Source organism: Kickxella alabastrina (genome assembly GCF_025024165.1).
Source record: "Kickxella alabastrina strain RSA 675 chromosome Unknown BX661scaffold_58, whole genome shotgun sequence".
NCBI classification, from domain to species: domain Eukaryota; kingdom Fungi; phylum Kickxellomycota; class Kickxellomycetes; order Kickxellales; family Kickxellaceae; genus Kickxella; species Kickxella alabastrina.
Window position 1 is genome coordinate 216 of NW_026251529.1, and position 25628 is coordinate 25843.

At 44.2% G+C, this 25628-nt stretch overlaps 1 protein-coding gene across 1 annotated transcript; it reads left to right on the plus strand.

Moving 5' to 3' along the window:
* Nucleotides 1-3381: 3381 nt before the first annotated feature.
* BX661DRAFT_201325 (uncharacterized protein) lies at nucleotides 3382-3753 on the plus strand (the record flags this gene model as incomplete). Its single annotated transcript, XM_051538481.1, has 1 exon — nucleotides 3382-3753. One exon carries the CDS (start codon nucleotides 3382-3384, stop codon nucleotides 3751-3753), a length of 372 nt encoding a protein of 123 aa, XP_051388529.1.
* Nucleotides 3754-25628: the final 21875 nt, after the last annotated feature.

Here is a 25628-nt window from a genome sequence, read left to right on the forward strand (position 1 = left end):
CTGTTTTTTATTTGTGTTTGTGTTCTTTTTTGTTATCCTCGTTTTCACTCACGATAAAACAGATACCAGAGTCATTATGTAGGTGGTTCACAATGTCTTTCGAAAATCCCTCGTCAGCATGAGCAGCAAGATTATCAGTGGCAAGCTGAGGCTGAGGGTGTAAGCTGGCAGTATTGGTATTTGGGTTGGAGTGCTTTATAACAATTAAAAAGATAAAAGGAATAGTTAGGAATGATTTTTATTTAAAAAAAAGGTGTGGGCGTAGTTTCTTTTTTTTGCTGTTATTTTTGGATTTATATTTTTTGTGTGGAAATGTATATTATATATAATATTTTCGAATATGCATTATTATGCATATCTTTCTTTGGTTTTGTCTGTAATAACGTCATGAATTATCTCATTGACATAGTTATTAGAGCTGTCTGTAATGAAATGATGATAAAAAATAAACAGCTGAGGTTTTGCAGTCTTTATTAAAAATAAATGAAAAAGAAAATAAATGAAAAAGAAAAGAAGACAAAGTGAGACTTTAACGGGTCAAAATCAAAAAAGCAAAGCGAATTTCGAATGAATACGCACAATTGAGTTTTACATATAAATTTTTTTTACAAGTTGTCATTCTCAATTTCAACAATTATATTAAAAGTACATGTATCATAAATGCGCGAATGTCTTATTGTTCTACCGATCAACTACACGTATACAAAAATGAAAAGCGGCAAAGATTATTATTTAAGAAAAACAACAGAAACAAAACCAAAAAAGTGTAATATATAACAACAGATCAGTTTCAAATCATTTCAATTCAGCTCAGTTCAAAGTTGAAAAATGTTTTTACTTACCGCATTCTAGCTTGATCAAATGGCGAATAAACGGAAACAGGGTCGGAATATTCAGCATCGGCAGCAATTCATCAAAGAAATGTGTCGAGTAAAAGCTAAACATCTTCAAAACACACAGCGAGGGAATCCTCGAAATCAGCATGAAAATATTATAAAACACCAGCTCATCCGTTGCATTTCGGCACATCACATCCGGCGCAAACTTTATCACGCTCGTACTCACTGGGCTCTTATCATCAGACATCAAAAAATGCCGCGCCAGGCCTTCCGGTGTCAGCGCCTCAGCCGGTGGAGTAACCAGCAGGGCGCGCTGCAGTTCAAAGTGCTCCAGCAAGGGCAGCCTGCGCAAAAGATCAGGGACATCCGCGTAGCTGATCTGCGCAGTCAGGGTTAGTCTGCGCAGGTGCGTGCAGAGGATACGGCCGGGGGGCGGCAGGGCCAGGCGGTAATCCGAGGACATCGTGCTGGACATTGTGCGCAGACTGGGCGATGCCAGTGCCAGCACATGCGCGAGCAGGCGGTTGGCGTGCGGAGAGTGCCTATGGCGCGACACCGAGAAGTGCGAGATATCCACAGAAACTAGGGACGCGAATCCGCGCAGTCTCAGGGCCTTGTACGCGACAAGGTCGCCGGAAATGCTCAGCGACAAGAGCTGCTCGGTCGGGATGTCCCGCAGAAACTCATGTACGCGGCCCGGGTACATGTTCAGGTTGAGGTGGCGCAGCTTGGGGAACCGCGGTCGTCGCGTGTCCGTGCGCAGCACAGTGTACTTGGGTGTGCGCTCCTTAATCGAGATGGTCTTTAGACGCGGGTTGCCCTTGTAGCTAATGGGGGGCTTGGGCTCTGGCCCCTCCTTGTTGTACCGCTCCCACACTAGGTCCTCCTCGCTCTTGCCCGACGGCACCGTGCGGTATGGCACGTGGAACGTCAGGTTGAGCTCACGCAGCTCGGGAAAATCAATGATCCCCGGCGTCTCCAGCTGCTGCGTTTTGCTGCCGGCGCTTCCCACAGGTGACTGGCAGAACCGGTCCCACAAGTAGTGGATCGGAATCGCGCTCAGCGTCAGTGACTGCAGCGCTGGCGTAACGATGCGCGGAATATCAACATAATCGTACGCGCTGTGCACGGAAATAGTCAGATGCGTGATCTGCGGCGGTAGCACCTTGACTCCAAATGCCGGCATATGGGAGAACCGCAAATGCATGCGCTTGAGCTTCTCCAAGTGCGCTGAAATATACGGAGTCATGGCGCTGCGCGGCCCAACACGCGAGCACCGATTGTCGTCCATCCACAGAGTATCCACACTGGGCAGCACCGCCAAAAGATACTGTGCCAGGTCACTGAATGCCTGGTCGGGGATCCACTCGCCACAGCTCTCTACGTCCGCCGCCACTGCCGCTGCTGTGCTGGCTCCGGCTCCGGCTCCAGCTGCTTTCACTGAAGCTGCTGCCACCGCCTTGTCGTCCAGGTCATAGTCCGACTTGAAATTCACAATGAGCACTGTGGCATTCGGATACATGTGTCGATTAAATCCACGCTGCCTTAGCATCTCCAGAACGTCTTTCGGATCCGGATACCGATCATACGTGCTCAGCACCACCTCCTCAACCTGCTCAAACAATCCCAGCTTCTCAATCAACCGGTGGTTTGATTTCCACCGTGTAACCGGCGACAGTTTCTTCGCAGCCATCAATGCCTCGTGTGTCAGTCCATTGGGCTCAACGCCCTCAACTGCAAGGTTGTATCGCTCAAATATTACCCTTCTGTAAGTGTATGGCCGCGCTACTTGTCGCAGGCTGTGGCAGAGCTGTGATAGTTGCCGGAAATCCTCATAGACTTTGTAAAATTTCGGGTGGAATTTGGGTAGTTGCCGGTCGTAGTAGTGGTAGACTATTTTTTCGAGTATCTGCTTGGGCAGTGTCTGCAGTGTGGTGGCCATTTGAGAAAAATTAAAATTAAAAATTAAAAAGAAGAGAAAAGATTATGTGTGAATGAGATAAAATAAATAAAAATAAAAAAGTACAATGCAATTTTGAGCGGGCGTTTAATAAAAAAAACAAAGAAAAAAACAAGATGACAGAAGAATGCAGGCTTTTATATCTGGAGAACTCTTTGTGATGGGATTGAGAGAATGCTGCTGTAACCAATTTTGAAGTCGGCCTGAAAAATCCAATAAAAAAATACACATAATCTAATCGCTTGCTAATTTTTTCCCATTAGTTTCATAAAAATCAAGCCAGTATTGAACTTGTATCCATCGATTTGGATGTGACGTTTCACATTGTGGCTGTGAGATAATGGCATGCATGATGATACCGTCCACGCTGTATCATGACCATGTGGTACGTATATATAATATGCCCAATGGAGAGGTCTCTCTCCATCCCTTGGCACAATGCGCAATCCCTACTCCGAAAGTACGAAACAAAGTATAAAAAGAACTTGTTACCTTTCAGTGTTAAGGAAAAGCAGCAATATTTTCAATATTTTTTCTCTCATTAAATTATAACTAGTAAAAAAAAGATAACAAATCTAAATCATGCTTTTCTTTTCATCCCGAAACATTGTAAACGCCCACCGCATACTCACGCTTAACGCATCATCCATCACCAAAAGAGCGCTCACCAAGAACAACAACAACAGCCACAACCACCGCATAGTGTCATCTCCCAACGGCAGCAAAATCAGCACACATGAGCACAAAGATGCCAACAACAATAATGATGCTCACGATCAAATAAACAATGGTAGCGTATTTGCCAATAGCAGCGAGGACAACCCGGCCATAGAGAATGAACATCAGGAAAGAAATATCGCCAAGGATGCAGTCAGGGCTGCGGCGGACGAGGATGTAAGGGTTTTGCCGGCTGATTCGTGGAAGCGCAATAAAGTGAGAGAACTTGACCGCTGATTCTTGGCTTTGAAGATCATAAAATAAAATAAAAGTATTTTAATAAATCTAATCTGCTGATTTACACCATGTGCAAAATCAAATCTGGAATTTCCCATTTTTTTAGATTTTTCTGCCTCCTCTCCATTTATTTTGTCGCGTCCGTTATCTGCGCTGAGCGGCTTTTTTATTTTATTTTTATTCATTTCTTTAATTTCAATTTGGGGTGGTTTTTTTCCCAGCTATTATTACATTTCCTTTATAAAAATTCATTCACAATGACAGAGTTCAAAGAACCAGAGATGAAGGTTTCCTCACAAGAAATGGCCGAGGCCCGCTTACCGCTTCGTTACCGGGACTATTGCGCGCATCTGTTGATTCCGCTGAACAAATGCCGTCACCGCACAATGTATATGCCCTGGAAATGCGAGGAAGAGAGACACTCGTATGAGAAATGCGAGTATGAGGATTTCATGCGTCGCTCAAAGATACTGGCCAAAATCAAGCAGGATAACAAGGAGAAGGAATGAGGGAATTAAGAAAAATATGTTTTCAATATTAAATAAAAATAAATGTTTTTTTTTACATTTTTATACATCTCACGTGCCAAAGGTATTTTGTTGTTTGTCTTCACAACTTGTGGTGGGTTTGGGACTACTTTATCAACGATTTATTTCGTCTTTCAGCTTCGATAACTTGCAAAAAATAAAATCAAATCCGATTACAAAGGAAAGATTGAGAAAATAACGATATAAGCGTGTATGGGTTTTTTTGCTCTTTGCCCAAAGGCTCTCTGAGGATTTGCATTGACTCACGTGGTATAAAGAAAATATGCTCTCTCTCCACGCAGTTTTTTACTTTATTTTTCTTATCTCGCAATGGAAAATAAGGATTTTACCGGGGGTTTTGCGCCTTTTCCGTCTTTTCCGTCTCCGTCACATTATCGTCTGTGCGCTTTTTCTTGTTCTTCGCCCTCTTCCCCCCTCTTCCATATTGGCTAATAAAAGTCGGAAAAAGATAATAAAGGTTTGGTCAGGCGCCTTTTCTTGTATTTTCTTTAAGCTTACAGCGAAAACTTTTGGGAGGGAGGGAGGACGCTTTGAAATGGCATTTTTCAATCTCGTGGGAATAAAAGGAGGATTTAAAGGAAACGATAACGATTCGGATAATAAAAGCGCAATATAGCTCCATTATTCTCCATTTTCTTTTTCTCTTCTCTCTTGCTCAAGACTACAAACAAATCAATCAAACACCTATATTTAACAAAATGTTCTCTCTTCGCACCACTCTCACTTCTGCCACCCGCCGCAGCGCCGCCCTGGCCGCCAAGAAGCCCCCTCAGCAGCCTCTCGCTCTCGCCCTCCGCTCTCTCAGCACAACCGCCCCCACTCAGACCACAGGCTCTCTGCACTCGCTCAGCGAAGACGAGCAAATGATGAAAGACGCCGTCAGCCGCTTCGCACGCGAAACCGTCCAGCCCCTCGTCTCCCAAATGGACGAGGCCGAGCAAATGGAGCCCTCAATTATCAAAGGACTCTTCGAAGCCGGCCTTATGAGCGTCGAGACTCCAGCTAAATACGGCGGCTCCGAAGCGTCCTTCACCTCGGCCATTCTCGTCATCGAAGAGCTCGCCAAAGTCGACCCCTCCGTCAGTGTCCTCTGCGACGTCCACAACACGCTTGTCAACACTGTTTTCCGCACGTATGCCGGCCAGCACCTGAAGGACAAGTACCTTCCGATGCTTTCCGAGGACAAGCTCGGCTGCTTCTGCCTTTCCGAGGCTGCTTCCGGCTCCGACGCCTTTGCCCTGCAGACCCGCGCTGTGAAGGACGGCGACCACTACGTGCTGAACGGCGCCAAGATGTGGATCACCAACTCGGCCGAGGCTGACATCTTCTTGGTCTTTGCCACCGTCGACCCCAGCCTCGGCTATAAGGGCATCACGTGCTTTGTTGTCGAGCGCGACATGGGCGTGCAGATCGCCAAGAAGGAGCGCAAGCTGGGCATTCGTGCCTCATCCACATGCCAGCTGTCCTTCGATGACGTGCGCGTGCCGGCGGCCAACGTCCTGGGCGAGGTCGGGAAGGGATACAAGATTGCCATTGAGATCTTGAATGAGGGCCGCATTGGCATTGCCGCGCAGATGCTGGGCTTGGCCCAGGGCGCCTTCGACTGCGCCCTGCCGTACCTCTTCCAGCGCAAGCAGTTCGGCTCGTACATTGGCGACTTCCAGGGCATGCAGCACCAGTACGCGCAGATCGCCGTCGACATCGAGGCCGCGCGCCTGCTGACCTACAACGCTGCGCGCTTGAAGGAGGAGGGCAAGCCGTTCGCCAAGGAGGCCGCCATGGCCAAGCTGTACGCGTCGCAGGTCGCCGAGCGCGCGTCGTCGCGCGCCGTCGAGTGGCTGGGAGGCGTCGGCTTCACCCGCGATTTCCCCGCAGAGAAGTTCTACCGCGACTGCAAGATCGGCGCCATCTACGAGGGCACCAGCAACATCCAGCTGCAGACCATCGCCAAGTTCCTGTCCAAGGAGTACAAGGCCTAAATCTTATCAGACAAAATTTAGCAAAAAAAACTAATACACTAACACTAGAGCTTTACACGGTTATAAAAACTCGAAGGCATACTAGGTGGACAAGATCGCACCAGTCTAGCGCCCCTAGGTGGAGACCGTCGAGCTTGTAGCAACCATCCTCGCCTGCGAGCCAAAGGAGTTGACCACGCTGAGCAGCTCGTCGTTATAGTCCATGTTCATCGACCAGACCATGGTTCCGCCGAGGCCCTTGGCGGCAGCATAGTCGACCTTTATCTTGATGCTCTGCGGATCGTCATACGAGATGAACTGCTTGGTGGTTGGGTTGAACAGCCACGGCGTCTGTGAGACCGGGTCCCACTGGCGCACCCACGGTGCTGCCGCCGTGCTGGGGCTGGTTAGCACGCCCTGGTCGCGCAAATGCTTCCACATCCACGTGCCGCTGTTGGAGGTTGTTCCAGCGCAGGCATCATACCACGCGGCATCTTCAGAGTCGCCAAGTGGGACCACACTCTCTTGCGGCTGGTACTGGTTGTTAGGGTCCTTGGTCATATCAACCTTTGCAATCGTCGACCGCCCATAGTATCCAATGCCTGCTGTCAGCTGGACGGCCGGCCAGCCAGCCCCGGTCCACGAATCGATTGCAGTGACGAACGACAAGGGCGCACCTTTGCCCTGTTCAAAGTTGAACGGCGCATTGGGCCCAGTCTCTGCATTCCAACCGCCGTTGATATCGTATTGCATAAGATTGGCATAATCGACGACCTTGGCAAAGGCAGCAATGTCCTTCGAAGGCCCGCCAGTAACATCAAACGGCTCGACGCGAACCGCAAGAGTGATTAGCTTCTGCCGCGGCCCAAAGCTGCTGTCAAAGGCCGCGCGAAGCTCCTGGAGAAACACCAAAAAGTTTGGCGTATCGCTGACAGTGTCAAAAATGTTACACGTGTTGCCCAGGCGGCCCGGGTACTCCCAGTCAATGTCGATTCCGTCGAGATTGTTCGTCTTGACATAGTTAACCATGCTAGTAACCATTGTGCTGCGCGTGGAAGCGCTCTTGACAATGTTGGAAAAGTAGTTGGATCCAGTCCATCCGCCGACTGAAAGAAGAACCTTGGCACCCTTGCTGTGGATGTCTGCCACTGTCTGAGCCAGGAACCAGTCACCCTCGTAGCTAAAGGTACCCTCCGCTGTTGGGATGCCGAAAGACAGATTGATGTGCGTGTACTTTGAAAAGTCCACGTTCGCCATCTGCGCTCTCTTCCAGGACGGGTAGTAGCCAATGTTTACTGGCTTGCCGATCACAGGCGCAACCAGGGCCAATACCAGAGAGGAAACAGTGAAGACTGCGTTAAACTTCATGATGATGCTTATGAAGAAGAACAAAGTTGCAAAATGGGGTGAGAATTGAGGAATATCAAATGCAAATACGATTACAAATGTTGATAGGGGGTATTATAGCGATAAGCGGCGGGGTTTTAGCGATATACAATCAGATGGGTATGTTGTAAACTGGCTCTCTTTCCGAGACATGGCATTTATATACTAAAACGTTAGGCCACATTCCTCCACTTTTCCATTTACCAACACTTGCACCTATCAATATATGCATATACGCGCTGTCTATTCAGGTTTTTTAGCTCACAAATATTCAACAGAATCGAGCAAGCTCACTGGCATGTGATGTGCCAGAGTAGCCTAAATGTATTGCCAAAAAAAGTCACATATCCGACTCACCAATTGAATAATTGGTTCTCGAAAATCCGCCACACAATTCAATCCAATCCAATCCAATTCAATTCAATTGACTAACCAACTAACTCTTGGAACTTTTTGGTAAATAAACGGAATGATTCTCTGAAGCAACTTTGAATGGCAAAAAATCAGCCATTGCAGAATTACACGTGACAGATACAGCCATATCTAAAAACCATATCCATACTCATTGCGTCTGGGACAATCGGGGGAATGAACTGGGTGAAGGGAGTAAAAACGGGTGGCATTTAGTCAATTGGAGAGCATGAAAGTCATTTGCCACACATTGGCCCTCCCTTCTTTTCTTCGATATTTTGCAATTGTTGTTTTCATGTGACAGCTAAATAAACTTAATTTCCATGAGAATCATTTTCATTTAAATAGGGACGCTTGTAGGTCAGCCATTAGCTTTTTAATACTACTACTATTCATTGGCTTGTAGTTTTTTTTTGGCTGCGCATTAAGGGGGAATTGTCGGAGTGCTCAATTCATTAATTAACTATTAGTTGTTTCTATTGTACCGGGGAATAAAATAAACTTGAATAATAAAATGCAAAAAACATTCGGAAATAAACGGGATATCACCACACACATAGTTTTCATACTATATCTGTGAAAATCAAGCACAACGTCGATGGTTAGAAAATGTTTAAAGCACTGTCAATGCCAAATATCAAGTGTTTGAACGTAGGCCAGCCGCAAATAATAGACTTGTTGAGGCTCAGACACACCGTACCCTGGGCGCAGGAAACTTGCTGCCAAGTACCAATGCACACCAAGTAAGCCATATTTCTGCCATTGGGATCAACGCACCTGTACTCGCCGTAATCAGAACAGGGCTTTCCAGGCAACAAACCATTGTCGCTGGGAGTTTCCTCGGCTTGTCCGCTTGTTGTTGATGTAGTGCTGCTGGTAATGCCAGAGGAAGTGGAAGTGGTGGTTTGAGTGTTTGCGGATGTCTTGGTCTTGGTATTTTTTGGTTTGCTGGAAGTAGATTCCGGGCTGGAACTAGTAGATGCTGGTAATGAGCTCCCACTTGTGCTGCTGTTGTCATCAGAACTTTCACGTCCAAATGACCTAGCAGCATCAACTAGCTCACTGTTAAAGTCCATATTGGCCGACCAGATCATCACACCCGCAAGTCCCCTAGATGCTGCATAATCCGACTTGATCTTAATGCTATCAGGATCATCATACGACAGGAATCTCTTTGTATCGGGATTAAATAACCACGGCGTCTGCGTGACAGGATCCCACTGGCGAACCCACGGTGCCGCCGCCGTATTTTTATTAACTAGGACGCCTTGGCTGCGCAGATTCCTCCACTGCCATGTGCCCGAGTTTGACGTTGTCTTGGCGCAAGTGTCGTACCACGGTGCGTCTTCTGAATCTCCAAGAGGCACATCGTGGGACTGCGACTGGTACTGGTTGCTCGCATCCTTGATCATATCCTGTAGGGCCACTGAGGAGCGACCATAGAATCCCAGCCCAGCAACAAGCTGATTTGCTGGCCAACCGGCATTAGTCCACGCATCAATAGATGATACAAATGAAAGCGGTGTTCCCTTGCCTTGCTCGTAATTGAACGGCGCATTGGCGCCAGTTTCAGAATTCCATGGACCGCCGATATCGTATGCCATAACGTTAGTAAAATCGACGTACTTTGCAAACTCGCTGACATCGGAGCTCGGTCCACTGGGCGTATCAAACGGTTGAACGCGGACGGCCAAAGTTATAAGCTTCTTTCGCTCACCAAACTGCGAATCGAATTTATCGCGCAAATCATGCAAGAAAGTTAAAAAATTCGGGGTGTCATTTTGTGCATCAAACACATTACACGCATTGCCCAGGCGACCAGGATACTCCCAGTCAATATCTATTCCATCCAAGCCATGATCTTTGACGTAATCCGCCATACTGTTAAGCAACCTCGTGCGCGAGTCATTGTTTTTTAAAATATCGGAAAACAGGTTGGACCCGGTCCACCCGCCTACGGACAAAAGCGCCTTGGCATTGTCATTGCCGTTGGAGCGAATTTGTTGAAGTATTTGCGGCAGCGCCCATTCGTCTTCGAATGTAAACGAACCGTCATCGCGCGGGATTCCAAAGGCAATATTGACGTGTGTGTATTTTTTAAAGTCAATACCTTCCATTTTGGCCCGTTTCCAGCTCGGATAGTAGCCAACTACAATGGGCTCGGCCACCACTGCCACGCATATTGTAAGCAAGACTAGTGTCAAAAGTGGAACAGTATATAATATAATTTGCATAGTAAAAAAATCAATGTAAACTTGTCCTAATATTTTTAATAAAGTTATCAAGTTTAAAAATAGCTTGAACAAAAATATTAGAAAAAAAAGGTTAGAAATTATTTTTACTTGTCTGCCATCAGTTTATATATGGAATAAAATAAAACAATAGTAATTACAAGCTTGAATAAAATAATAACCTGCATTTAATATTCCTACTATCCCGTTATTCTAACGCCACCCGGATATTCAAGCCTGACGGCAAATAAATTACTATTCTTCCATGCACCCTGTTTGCAGAATTATACATGTTTAATTAAATGTATATAATAAATTATATAGACATAAACTGAAATTATTAATAAAAATAGCGCATCAAGGTTTTAAATGAAAATAACGTACACTTTAATATCCATGCATAGATATGACTTTTAAAAAAGAGTACGCTTGATAAACTAGTAAACAAAATTATTAATATATTAATGGTTTACACGCTTGGCCAGCCACAGCTCATTGTGCCAGAGTTTATCCGACAAACAGCTCCAGATTCACATTAAAATTGCGCCCAATTTCCATGATTGCACAAATAGTACGTGGCACTTTCTTCACACGAATCATTGCATTTGTACTCGCCTTCAATTGAGCAAGTGCCTTTAACCATTACACTGGTCGCAATGCTGTTAGCATTAGCTGCAAAATTATTAATTGTAATAGAAATACTGCCAAGTTGATTGCCGTCTTCGGTTAAAGAGGCAGAATCGTTGATTATATCATTTGAAAATATTTTATCGTTTGTATCATTAGCCAATGAGCTAGACACGATGGTAGGTTTGGTTAATTCATCACCATTCTAGCTATTTAACAAATCAAGTAGTTTATCGTTGTAGTCCTTTTCCATTGACCATGACATAATGCCAGCAAGTCCCTTGGACTGGGCATAGTCCATCTTAATCTTGATGCTCTTGGGGTCATCGTATGAAATAAAAACCTTTGTCTCTGGGTTGAACAGCCATGGTGTCTGGGAGATTGGATCCCAGTGGCGTACCCATGGCAAAGCAGCAGTTTCGGGGTCGGTAAGAACACCCTGGCTCCGCAGGTTCTTCCACTTCCAATTGCCACTGACTGAAGTAACCCCGGCACAAACATCCAACCACTCGGCGTCGTCAGAATCACCCGATGGCACCACTTTGGACTGCGCCTGGTATTGGTTCTCTGGGTCCAGGGTCATGTCAACTGTGGCTGTTGTTGATCTTCCGTAGAATGCAACACCACCAGTCAGCTGATTTGCAGGCCAACCATTACCTGTCCATGCGTCAATGGCGGAGACAAACGAAAAGGGCGTGCCTTTGCCTTGCTCAAAGTCAAAAGGTCCATTGGGACCAGTCTCTGGGTTCCAAGCGCCGTTGATGTCGTACTGCATGAGATTGGCAAAGTCTACAACCTTGGCAAACTCGGTAACATCGGACGGTACGCCGTTGATGTGGAATGGTTCCACATAGACAGCCATGGTGATTAGCTTGGTGCGGTCGCCAAACTGAGAATCAAGCTCGGCACGCAGATCTTGCAAGAAGGTAAGAAAGTTCGGAGTATCGTTCACCTCGTCAAAAGCATTACACGCATTGCCCAGGCGGCCTGGATACTCCCAGTCAATATCGATGCCGTCAAGATTATATGTCTTAATAAAGTCTACCATGGCGTTTAGAAAAGTAGAGCGTATAGTATTGTCCTTGAGAATAGTAGATATCTTGGAGGAGCCTGACCAGCCGCCGACGGATAAAAGAACCTTGGTGTTCTTGGCCTGGATGGCAGCAACATCACTTTCGAGTGTTGCTATGCCGTCGTAGGCAATGGAGCCATTATCGTTGGGAATGCCGAATGCCATATTAATGTGTGTATACTTGGAAAAGTCCAATCCGACAATGTTTGTGGCTTGCCATGATGGATAGTAGCCAAGATTAATGCCTGCGCCCACAACTGCCGTGACCGTACTCAGAACTGTCATTGCAGCGCTGAGGACCATGTTAAACCTCATGCCTTGATGTATAAACTAAGCTGAAAGCGTAGAGGTTTTATTAAAAATTAAGATGTGCATGCGATTTTTAAATCGATTGGAACGAGATATAAAAATAAGATAGCCAGTACATATACTAAATATAAAACTATTATGTAGACAAAAATACGTGTGGAAAATAATGATAAGAATTGTTTGATAACGAGCATTGTAATATTCCTCAGTTATTTATACTCCATTTTAACGCGGGTATTTTTTCGATGTAAATTTTTTTGCCATCTTGCGACGATATAACTATATAAAAAATTGGTTTTGCGTTTAAAAAACAACTTTGTTTTATAGGTAAGAAGTTTTCAACAATTATCATGTGTATTGGTATAAATGATGAGTAATCATAAACATTTTAATTGTAAAAAGAAGGCATGTGTTTATTGTAAAATGAATCACAAACTACATGTGACTATTTGAAAAATTAGTATGTGACATTTTATCTTTAGCTACAAAAAAAGCTAAACTAATCAACTGTCTTTTAAATAATTATGCAGTGCTAATGAGCATATAATTCTGAGTGGGTGTAGCCATTATTAATAGATAATGTTTATAAACTTATAATAATTCAACTTTATATTGGTTGATGGCGATCAACTGATTGACCAGTCTTGGCTGTTTAGCTACACAAACAATAAGTCACACAGTGACCAGAGCAATATGCTTTCTACTCTTTACCTTTCACAGTGCATAGCACTTATTTATAAAATATACTTTATAGAATTATACTTTATCTACACGTTCATAGAACGTCCCATATTCCAACACTTTAGGACTTTTATAATGAACGCAGCCTTGGTCGGAATTGTGTGTGGACAGACAAGCAAGTTGCTGCCAACATGCAGTTTAAAGAGCCCGGTTACACCAAAGTTGGCAAGGCCTGGCCTTCGTACATCGCTGGCATTATCCACCACCATGCAATAAATATCAGGATTTCACAACCCCCACGACCTAACGGACGTGTGTATTACCTTGGCCTTCAATAAACTGCCAAAGAAATACTTTTGTAAGTAGATATTTAATAAGCAGCTGTAGTGCCGGATTATATACGACATTTACCTGTTTAAGCTCAAGCCATATGACAGTGCCAAAGAGAGATTGGTAGGCATGGCAAGATGGTAGCGTCGCATTGAGAACAGTCTCAGGCAGAAAAACTCAGACTGACGCACAGCAGCAGAAGTACCAATAGCCAACCTGTCCCATGTCAAATATGGTTTGCAAGAGATTGGAAAGTGCGATGGGTGCGTGGAACACCATAATATCAACAAGAAGTACAGCGCCTATAACCGGCAATTCACAGCCAGTCCATAGGCATTGTAAACATGCGAGGACAACAGCAGAGGCAACATCAGCGCGCTGGAATTTTAACACAAAGATACAAGAAAAGTTCCAGTCAAGAGCACACCTCAAGGACATGCGCTGGGCACAGGGAATTGCAATGTACTTTGACAACTCATACACCAACATCCCTGACCAGCTGATTTCTTTTATGGCAATTATATTCTAGACCACAACTGGAGGTGGACACTCAAAATCTGTTATATTAGACAGGGCCACTGAGGGACCATTCTCGTCAACTACCACAGAGCTCCTGACACTTGCTGCAGCAGTGGCCATGGTGCCTCGGGAGAAGAGGGTCACAGTCTTCACTGGCTTGCAGGTAGTGATGAAATTGCCAGAGGAACTACTGGACAAGAAGGATGTACAGCACAGACATCAAAGGTCAAACATTGCATTCTTAGCTATGCATGTGTGCCTGTGGTTCCAGAACCAAATAGCAAACATGCATATCGTCTGGGTAATGGGCCAAAGTGGCGTCCCTGATAATGAGAAAGCAGACCAAGCGGTAGAGAGCGCACAACAGTCTGGCCCCTGGGTGGCCAGACTGGTGGAGGAAAAATAATCCAAAGCAATTCAGACTCTGCGTAGGCAACCAGCTAGCCCCAATAACAGCAGGGAGACTCATCTGCCGCCAGGGTGAGAACTGCGTCGGGAACCTATTTATGGGCCACCTGGTGCACGCACAAATGACAGTCTGCTCAAGCACAGGGGCCACACCCGCCTGACCCACAAGCAGCACAGCAACTCGCAGAAGCCCAGAATGCAGCACCAGGCGAGCTGCCAACAGCGCCCAGGGCCAGGCTCACATCATCTCCTTCAACTCTCTCTCTCAACACCCCCAACAGAAACAGCTACAACTTCAACCACAGGCACAGCAGCCACATAATTACCACCACTGCCACTGCCACTACAGCAACTGCAACTGCAGCCGCAGCCACCAGTAACCAGGCCGACAACATCACTAGAACAGCCACTACCTGATATCAATCCCATTACCAGCACAACAACTCCATTACCCCCGGAGGAAAAATACAGCTTGGAATGACGACAGATGCGCTATCTGGCTCGGGCGACCAACATGGCTAGAGACAGATTAGGATAATGGGTCATGTAGAACAGTCACAGGATCACCAACCAACAGGAACACAACCACTGCTTGTTCATGACCAAACTGGCTCACAGCTTAGCCCCAGTGATGCAGCGGCAGACAAACTGGTACAGGGGTGCATACCCAGAGACAGAAATGCAATGATGTCCTTGAGGCTGCAGACAGCTGGAGACCTGGGGATACATGATGGTCTGTGAGCACAGGTCCACAGTCCTCCCACCATCAACACTGGAGCTAGAAAAAAGATGGGGCTCCAACTCGCAGATGGCCATGTATGCCTATGTACTCACATTGTCCCTGTTAATTCTGCTTTTGGAGGAGTGGACGCTGAACATCAAGAAGTCCATGGCTGAAGACACCAATTATGGCCACAGTGAGCAGTTCAGATACAAGGAGTTTACATGACCAACAGCAAGTGAGACCAGCACCCAGAGACAGATCACAGAGAAGACAGTTTATATACAACCATTGGAGGAAGAAAAATGGCCAACAGGACTTCTAGGGGAGAATAGTCAAGGATTCTGCCTAAGAGGAGGTGTTGGTGGCTGTGACAGTCACAGACAACAGATCGTAGCAGAGGTGCGAGGACACCAGCCATACCCCCCTATAGCATGGCAATAAGGAGATAACCTCTTGGACTTCAGACCGGTGGTACTTGTCACCATGGCTCTGGAGATAAGGATTATTACCAGTGGGGCTGCCTTTGACCTCGCCCACCTCTAGAGATTTAACTTTGGTGAGTGAATGGGGAAGGAACAGCTGCAAGGCAGTCCTGGACCTGCCATTTACATCGCTGAGGCGAGATATATTTTTTGAAATAACTCGCCCAGGCCCATAGGTCCATAATTGGTCCCTGCAAGGGGTGTTGTTTGGGTACTCGTTCGATGTTTTTTGTTTGTTTTTTACTTAATTTGCTCCATAATAATATTCAATCTCCATTCAAACAGTAAACATTATGTATTGAACGTGCTATAAAAAGATTACTCCAATTTATTGTTTTCAATAAAAAAGGAAAATAAACAAGCTAAAAGCATATCAATATTGATGCTTGGTTAGCCACAGGTTAAATTTCCCGAGTCCATTTGACACACTTTTCCACAGCCACATGAGAGCTGCAACCACTTGGAGTAAATGCAAATATAGTACGTGGAGCTCTCACCATTAGAATCATCGCACCTGTACTCGCCCTCTGTTGAGCAAACGTTATCAATAATTGAATTGGCTTTTGCGTTTGCATTGGTATCTTTTGGAGCCGCTATACCATCACTGCTTGCTGTCGGAACCATTGAACTAGATTTGTTCTTTGCTGAAGATTTTTGACTAGCAGTGCTTTGTGCCCCAACTGCTGAACTAATGTTTGCTGAAGATATTTGACTAGCAATACTGTTAGCTGAGGAATTGGATTTTATATCAGACTTAGCTCCACTGCCTTCTACCCAAGTATTCAGCAAGTCGACAAGCTCGCCTTTGTAGTCCATTTCCATCGACCATAGCATAAGGCCAGCAAGTCCCTTGGACTGGGCATAGTCCATCTTAATCTTGATGCTCTTGGGGTCATCGTATGAAATAAAAACCTTTGTCTCTGGGTTGAACAGCCATGGTGTCTGGGAGATTGGATCCCAGTGGCGTACCCATGGCAAAGCAGCAGTTTCGGGGTCGGTAAGAACACCCTGGCTCCGCAGGTTCTTCCACTTCCAATTGCCACTGACTGAAGTAACCCCGGCACAAACATCCAACCACTCGGCGTCGTCAGAATCACCCGATGGCACCACTTTGGACTGCGCCTGGTATTGGTTCTCTGGGTCCAGGGTCATGTCAACTGTGGCTGTTGTTGATCTTCCGTAGAATGCAACACCACCAGTCAGCTGATTTGCAGGCCAACCATTACCTGTCCATGCGTCAATGGCGGAGACAAACGAAAAGGGCGTGCCTTTGCCTTGCTCAAAGTCAAAAGGTCCATTGGGACCAGTCTCTGGGTTCCAAGCGCCGTTGATGTCGTACTGCATGAGATTGGCAAAGTCTACAACCTTGGCAAACTCGGTAACATCGGACGGTACGCCGTTGATGTGGAATGGTTCCACATAGACAGCCATGGTGATTAGCTTGGTGCGGTCGCCAAACTGAGAATCAAGCTCGGCACGCAGATCTTGCAAGAAGGTAAGAAAGTTCGGAGTATCGTTCACCTCGTCAAAAGCATTACACGCATTGCCCAGGCGGCCTGGATACTCCCAGTCAATATCGATGCCGTCAAGATTATATGTCTTAATAAAGTCTACCATGGCGTTTAGAAAAGTAGAGCGTATAGTATTGTCCTTGAGAATAGTAGATATCTTGGAGGAGCCTGACCAGCCGCCGACGGATAAAAGAACCTTGGTGTTCTTGGCCTGGATGGCAGCAACATCACTTTCGAGTGTTGCTATGCCGTCGTAGGCAATGGAGCCATCATCGTTGGGAATGCCGAATGCCATATTAATGTGTGTATACTTGGAAAAGTCCAATCCGACAATGTTTGTGGCTTGCCATGATGGATAGTAGCCAATGATATAACCTTGTGCTACAACAGTTGTGGCCGTACTCATAACTGCTATTGCAGCGCTGAGGACCATGTTAAACCTCATGACTTGGTGTTGAAGCTTACCGAGAGAGTAAATAAGTGACCAAGGTCAAAATTAAGGTTGCAATAGGGGTTTAACAAGCACTTGAATGTATAGATAACTTGTATCTGTAAAAATGTAAACTGTGGATACTGTGTAATAAATAATAATGCAAACTGTAGGTTTAGGACGATTAAAAATTGCAAAAAATAATTAGATGGGGATAAAAAAATTTAAATGTGAAAACAGGGAATTAGCTTATTTCACAATTTATATGTCGCATTTTGTTGATTTGTGTTTTACAACTGCTGAAGCAGTGCACATACTTTTTTCTTTTTTTCTTTACCTAAATACTCTTTTTTTACAATTTTTCTTTGGGTATGGCTGCTGCATTTAAAAACTTTACGAGCGGCTTTGTATTAGTGTCACATTCCACTTTTCTTTTTATAAAAACGTGCAAATACATACAATGTCCACGTTTTCCCTTTTATATAAAGTAACTGCACAAGATGGCGTGACAAGTGAACTAATTGTTGATTTTTACTGCATGAGTGATTAATAATGATGGTGGGCGCCCTTTTTTTATGTACTCATTAATAAAAGCAAACCAAGACCATGAATCACGCGAAAGGTTTTAAAAAAAGCAGCTCATTCAAAATTATCGTATACACACATGCTGAGTGAATACATTATTAAATGATTAAATTTGAAAACGTGGGCCAAGACGCACTATAGCGCTTGTTTGTTTGGGAAAAGCGTTTTTCAATTGGTGCTTCCTCCCTTGACAAAGCGTGCACAACAAAATATACAGCTATTACTGCTGACCCCTTTTTTATGACATCCAGGCTTCAAGTAAAAAAACGAAGCAACATGCATGCAAGGCTTTATTGGGTAAATTAACATCGGCAGTTGTTTTGGTTTGTACCTTAAAATATAAAGTAGTAAGCTGCATGCTGGCATTCGGAAAAAATAAAGTACAGCACCAGCACAATATAATGCATGCAACAAGGACAATGATGATCAGTTAGATGTTCATTTTGTTCCTTGTTTAGTATCATACTTTTTGACACATATTATAACCTGCTCTAAAATCTTGCCTTTGAAATATTATTTTGATAATTCCTCGCCTTTCCACCTATAATTTAAACAATTTCAATATCTTTATAAACAATGCGAGTTTTATGCGCATCACTGTATAGCACAGTGCTGGCCAGCGCGGCGTTGGTTTCAGGGAGCATAATTGCTGGTTACGCACCCGGCTGGAAGGATCTAAACAGCGTGGACGTTTCAAAGTTTACGCATATCAATATTGCATACGCGGAGCCTCAGGCCAACGGGTCATTCGCTTTTGAAGCCAGCTACGACATTGGCGAGTTTTCTGACAAGGTGCACAAAGCCGGCTCGCGCGCAATCTTGGCAGTGGGCGGCTACTTGGGCTCAATACACGTATCAGACGTGCTTAAAAACTCTGACAACCGCAACCGAATGATTAGCACCATTGTAAGCTATATCCAGGATAGCCGCCTTGACGGCGTGGACATTGACTGGGTTGGTAGCGAGTGCAACAAGGCTGACTTACAAAACGACGCCTCTAATCTGCTAATTTTAGTGCGCGAGCTGCGCCAAGCACTAAATTATTCATTTGGACCAGACAGCAAAAAGGTCATTGCCCTTGGCGTGGGTATGAGCCCGTTTGCCGGTCCCAACGGCCCACTCAGTGATGTGTCAGAGTATGCAAAGTGGGTCGACTACATCAATATCCTGTCCTATGACGTCAACAGCCCACATAGCAGCACAACCGGGCCCAACTCTCCGCTCAATTACGAGTATGGCCGTGGGGCGCAGTACTCTCTCATTTCTGCTATTGACAGCTGGACCGCTGCAAAGTTCCCAGTCAACCAGATCATTGCAGGAATATCCTTCTATGGCCGATCATCAAAGTCCACCGTTGACATGTCGACGCAGCCGTGGAACGTGTACCAGCCACAGGAAAGTGAAATCCCCAGGGGCGATGAGGATGATGGCTTGTGGGTCGATCGGTGTACTAACAAGCCGGCGAGCTATTCAGGAATATGGTCATACAAGAACTTGCGCAAGCAGGGCGTGCTGCGGTCTTTGGAGCTTGCGACAACCCCCTGGCAGCGCAACTGGGATAGCTTATCGCTGACACCGTGGGTATTCAACCCAAGCAGTAAGGTATTTATATCCTATGATGACCCGACAAGCATTGCGGCAAAGGCCAGCTATGCTCTGGGCAAAGGACTCGGTGGAGTGTCAATTTACGACATCACAATGGACTACAATAACGAGCTGATATCGGCAATTACCAATATAATTCAGCCCGAACCGCCACGCAACAACGCAGATGTAAATCAATCATGGGCGCAGCCGCAACCGCCGTCCATTATGCCTACACCACCATTGGCAGTGCCCAACGAGTCTATTGGCTGGCCATCAGGCAGCATCAGTATTGGTGAGTTGCCTGCCAGTACCATACTTAACAGTAGCGTTCAAAGCACAGATGTGCAAAATGGTGCAAGCTGTGGTTCAGCAACAGTTTACAGGTGTATTGAGAGCGATGGCATGAGCTCAACCTATATTACGTGTGCATCAGGAGTTTGGGTTCAACAACAATGTGGTTCGGGGACAGCCTGCAAACAGAATGGTGATTTCATACATTGTGACTGGCCGCGCTAGAGGTAATGGGCAATACAAATTACTATTGAGTGCAGTGTTTCACATTTCTCTAAGTTTTGTCAATATAAACAAATATATTAAACACGATAATATCATACGGTTACTATTGGTTGATGGCGATCAACTGATCAACCAGTCTTGGCTGTTTAGCCACACAAACAATAAGTCACACAGTGACCAGAGCAATATGCTCTCTTCTCTTTACCTCACACAGTGCATAGCACTTGTTATTAAATAAACTTCATAGTATTATACTTTATCTACACGTTCATAGAACGTTCCCTATATTCCAACAGTTACATACAATGCAACTGTTTGCAGCGAGTTTGGCAATGGTGTTATTTTGTCAGCAGAGATGAATGAACGGAAAAATGCCGTGTATTTTACCACTTTAAATACACGATAGGTCGACTAAATAAAACAGATTTGACAGACGTTTAGTATATTTATTTGATGTGACATACCTGTCAGTTGTCAGTCGCCATTGCATATGGACATTGCAGGAATATTTAATTTTGTTTTTTGAACACGTGGCTCAAAAATGTAAGTTGCCATTTGTGTGTGGGGAAAGTGAAAGTGAAAGAAGGGGCAGCCTTAGCAGGTTCATTGTGAAAATAAGAGACAGCTTTAAAGACGTTCTAAAGCAAGTGATGGTTGTTATTAGGCTGGTTTCAAAAGTCAAAGTCGCTGCGTGTGCTTTAAACACGTCATGTGGAAATTTGCTGCCAGCTGTTTTATTTCACAATGCCTGTCATCAATCTTGTTTACGCATATATGCAAGATATATTATATTGAGAGGTAATTATTATCTTTTTACTAACGTACTGGTATAAAATAAGACTGCCACGCAGCTTGGAGGGGTTGAAATGCTACGACAAATTTCAAACCTCAGCGCCCTGTTGTTCTAGTCACCTCATTATTTTATATTAATAAATTTGATCAAAAGATAGAACAGAGGAACTATAATCTCCAATTGGTATTTCGTTGCCGTCCCTTTTTGTTTTTACATTTACAAATATTTTATTAAGTCTTATCACTAGCATTGCATTTGCATTTTGCATTAAACGCTTTTTGTTCCTTATATTTATATTAAATAATCAATAATGCACATGTTGCTTAACATTGCCGGACTGGCTTTAGGCATGTTTACTCAAGTACTAGGCAGGCCCATGATTATTGGCTATTACCCGCCCTGGAAGAGAGCGCAGATGGCGAACGTGGACTTTTCAAAGTACACGCATATCAATCTGTCTTTCGGCATCCCAACAGCGGAGGGTACCTTTAGCTACGAGGGTGACTGGTTCCTGGCTCAGACAGTGGCAGACATCCACAGCAAGGGTGCCAAGGTTCTTCTTTCGGTTGGCGGATGGACTGGATCCAACTACTTTTCCAACATTGTCAAGAGCGCTTCCACGCGCAGCACAATGGTTACTAGCATGGTTAACTATGTCAAGACGAACAATCTCGACGGAATCGACATTGATTGGGAGTACCCGGGCCGCCTGGGCAACACGTGTAACATTTTTGACACTGTCAGCGATACGCCAAACTTTTTGGTGTTTCTCCAGGAGCTTCGCGCGGCCTTTGACAGCAGCTTTGGGCCGTGGCAAAAGTTAATCACTCTTGCGGTTCGTGTCGAGCCATTTGATGTTACTGGCGGGCCTTCGAAGGACATTGCTGCCTTTGCCAAGGTCGTCGATTATGCCAATCTTATTCAATACGATATCAACGGCGGTTGGAATGCAGAGACTGGGCCCAATGCGCCGTTCAACTTTGAACAGGGCAAAGGTGCGCCCTTGTCGTTTGTCACTGCAATCGATTCGTGGACCGGGGCTGGCTGGCCGGCCGTCCAGCTGACAGCAGGCATTGGATACTATGGGCGGTCGACGATTGCAAAGGTTGATATGACCAAGGACCCTAACAACCAGTACCAGCCGCAAGAGAGTGTGGTCCCACTTGGCGACTCTGAAGATGCCGCGTGGTATGATGCCTGCGCTGGAACAACCTCCAACAGCGGCACGTGGATGTGGAAGCATTTGCGCGACCAGGGCGTGCTAACCAGCCCCAGCACGGCGGCAGCGCCGTGGGTGCGCCAGTGGGACCCGGTTTCACAGACGCCGTGGCTGTTCAACCCAACCACCAAGCAGTTCATCTCGTATGACGATCCGCAGAGCATCAAGATAAAGGTCGACTATGCTGCCGCCAAGGGCCTTGGCGGAACTATGATTTGGTCAATCAACATGGACTACAATAACAAGCTCATCGATGTGATTCATAGCTGGAATATTGGCGGACCACCAATTAACACGACTATTTCGGCTGATTCAAGCACCGCGGCAGTCCCAACGGCATCAAATACAGCTACAATTACCACAACCATTACAGTGACTCCGTCAAAACATCATCCTACTGTCACCATTATCAATGGTAGTGGTAATAGCGGCGAAACACCAGTTCCTGGCAGCAGTTGTTTATTCAATAAAGTTCACAAGTGCGCAAAAATATTCGGCAAGGATGACGGCTACAATGTGTCTCTTTGGCACATGGGTGGCTCGATCATGCGGTAGCGGCACTGCATGCTTCCAAAGTGGATCCACTATAAACTGCGACTGGCCTTCATTGTGATGTGCAAGACAGATATTCTTTTGTTTGCTATGTCGAAGAAATTTGCTTCTACTGCACTTTTATTTATTATTTACAAAACATTTATAAACACTAGTAAAAACTTTAAATTGCATTCATATGTCGCATTGATAATTTTTTGTTCAATGCTTTAATAATACAAAATTATAAGCGCTGAAATAGATATCGCTTACAGTAACTCCAATTAAACGCCTTTCAAATTAATTACCATATGTTGGAGCCAGCAGTATAGTGCTTTTTGGATATTAGGAAATGTTGGAATATAGAACGTTCTATGAACGTGTAGATAAAGTATAATGCTATAAAGTATATTTAATAACTAAGTGCTATGCATTGTGAAAGGTAAAGAGAAGAAAACATATTGCTTTGGTCACTGTGTGACTTATTGTTTGTGTGGCTAAACAGTCAAGACTGGCTAATCAGTTGATCGCCATCAGCCAATAGGAAAGCGTTGCAATTAACTTTTATTTAGCTATTTACTCTTCTTTTTGATATTAGTTTTGCCTATATTCAGCATATATAACATGGTATCATTCGTAATACCTGGATATTTCTCATTAGGAGCCTTACTTTCTGCTTCAGTAGTAACCTTACTAAAACATGACATTTGCTGAGTGGTGAAAGTGTAATTTTTGGTTAAAAATATAAAATGCAACTGTTTGTAAAAAAATTAAAGGCAGTTAGATATGGGGACGGAGAAAATTGTATAAAAAAGATGTGCTATACAAGAGCGCAACATGCAGTGTATATATAGACAGAAAATACAAGTGTCTTTTATTTGCTTAGCAGTGTCGTGCTCTATAAAAATGTGGGTCTAAATCGATATATTCAAGTCTTAAAAATTACTTACTTAACTGAAAAAGGGGGCAGCGCTGTGTGGGCAGCGCTGTAAACATCATGGTATTCCTTGATGTCAGCCAGCAATAACAGAAATGTGTATAGTGGCCATGATGGCGATCTTGATTCTTGAAAAGGGAAGATAGTGGCTTGAAATGTGTGTTGGGCACCACAAGCAGGACAAGGCTTCTGAGTTGAATTATTCCTTCACAAAAGTATGTCTACTTATGTTCCGCTCTACATCTAAAAGAATATTCCTATGGAACAATAAATGGAGCGGGAATTTTTTTATTTTTACCACTATTTTATATATAGAAGCCAAATAGAATGCGAGACTGTGACGGCTGGTGGGACGAGGAGTAGTTTGAAAATATGTATTTCTGTACTTGTTTATTGCTTCTACAACTTAATTATACTAACATCATGAGCTTGAAAAGAGTTGAAATACAGCCTTGCATATACCTTGGGCAATTGAAAAATAATATGACAGCAAATGTCGATTTCAATAGAACAATCAAGAAAAAGGTAAAAGCAATTATAAATATAGCATGCTGCAAACCAGTCGTGGGGGGGTGTTCCCACTGTCCCCTTGCCGGGGCCATGCACACGTGATGTGAACGTTGCATTGCAAATGCATAAATCAATCACAAACCTGTTACTACATGGGTTTATTATTGGCATGCATTTAGTTTGATTTATGAAACTATTCATCTCATCATATTTTTGACGGTGTTTTCATTTCTTTGTATCCACGGCGATGCTTACCAAAACATTGCTAGCTGACGTGGAAGTTGCAGAAGAGAGTGCTCCCTCAGCCAAGTATTGTTTGCATAGCTTTTTTATATATTCAGGGCCAGCCGCCGACTCTGTAGCGGTTGGTTCCTTGTTCAATTTAACAGATGCCTAATCTCATATACCTCTACTCTCTTTGGAAGATTCCCAATACGCACATTATAAAAAGACGTTAAATGAGGCCAAAATACAAATAAAGGCACATAATTGATTTGGAATGTAAGCAAAAATAGAGTACATAGAGTGGTATTGACAATGGGATAGCCTATTGAATAACCTGCTCACAACTTGCCACTTCTAGATTTTTTATTATAAATTTATTTTAGACAAGTAGCATGTAAATGTATATTGAAAGCTCAACTGTTGCGCAGCCCGAGGACATGGAAGCAGATGTTGGGGTCAAGAATTGAAACAAATACCCGTTTGCTTCCTGATGAATCAAATATGTACTAGACCATAGTGTATTAAGTCAGGTGCTAATATTGACATCCAGACAGTTTGTTTTGTAATGCATGCGCATGAGCCTACACACGTGAAGACCACAACAATGATATATCAGAAATCCGGGCTACTTTCATAAAAACCAGTTCTCGCCAACGAAGTGCAGAACTGGTGGAATGCACAACAAGGGAAATGAGACACATATATAAGACGAGTCTGGCGCTGGTAGCACTTTAGAAACATTAGTATTAAAAAACATTTATAAAACAACCCATCCTTTTAACACTACCACAGTAGTGCTCCCTCACCACCCCCTCTTATACAATAACCAAATAATAATAGTGAAGCTGTTGAATTTATTCAAGGTAAAAGGTTAACAAAAAGAAAAAATGAGACAATATAAAAATCAAAGTTTAAAGTTTTAAACATTACTCGTAAGCTTGTAGTCTGTGTTTTTTGGAAATTAAATAAATTTACTTGTTAATGTGATTGTCCACGCACATGGTTCCATCAGAATGTAATCTTTTTATTTGTATTATTCCTTTTTATTTGAGACACGAGTTTTACCCATCATATATAAAAAATCCATGTTACCTCCAACACCTTGGAATTTTTTATTAAGTTGTTCTAATTCATTATTAGCGGTCGTGGGATTAGAGGGTTTCTTGTTCTTGTCAATTGAATCATATTTGGAGGTATGTTTTTCGAGGCTGTTTACAAACATATCGGTTTTATTATTGAATTTGAACATGGGTATACTTTGGGTAGTGTATTCTTGTCAACTGCAAATAATACGGCGGCTTTCAAACTTAAGTAAGGTGTTATATATCAGTACAAAATAACTTAT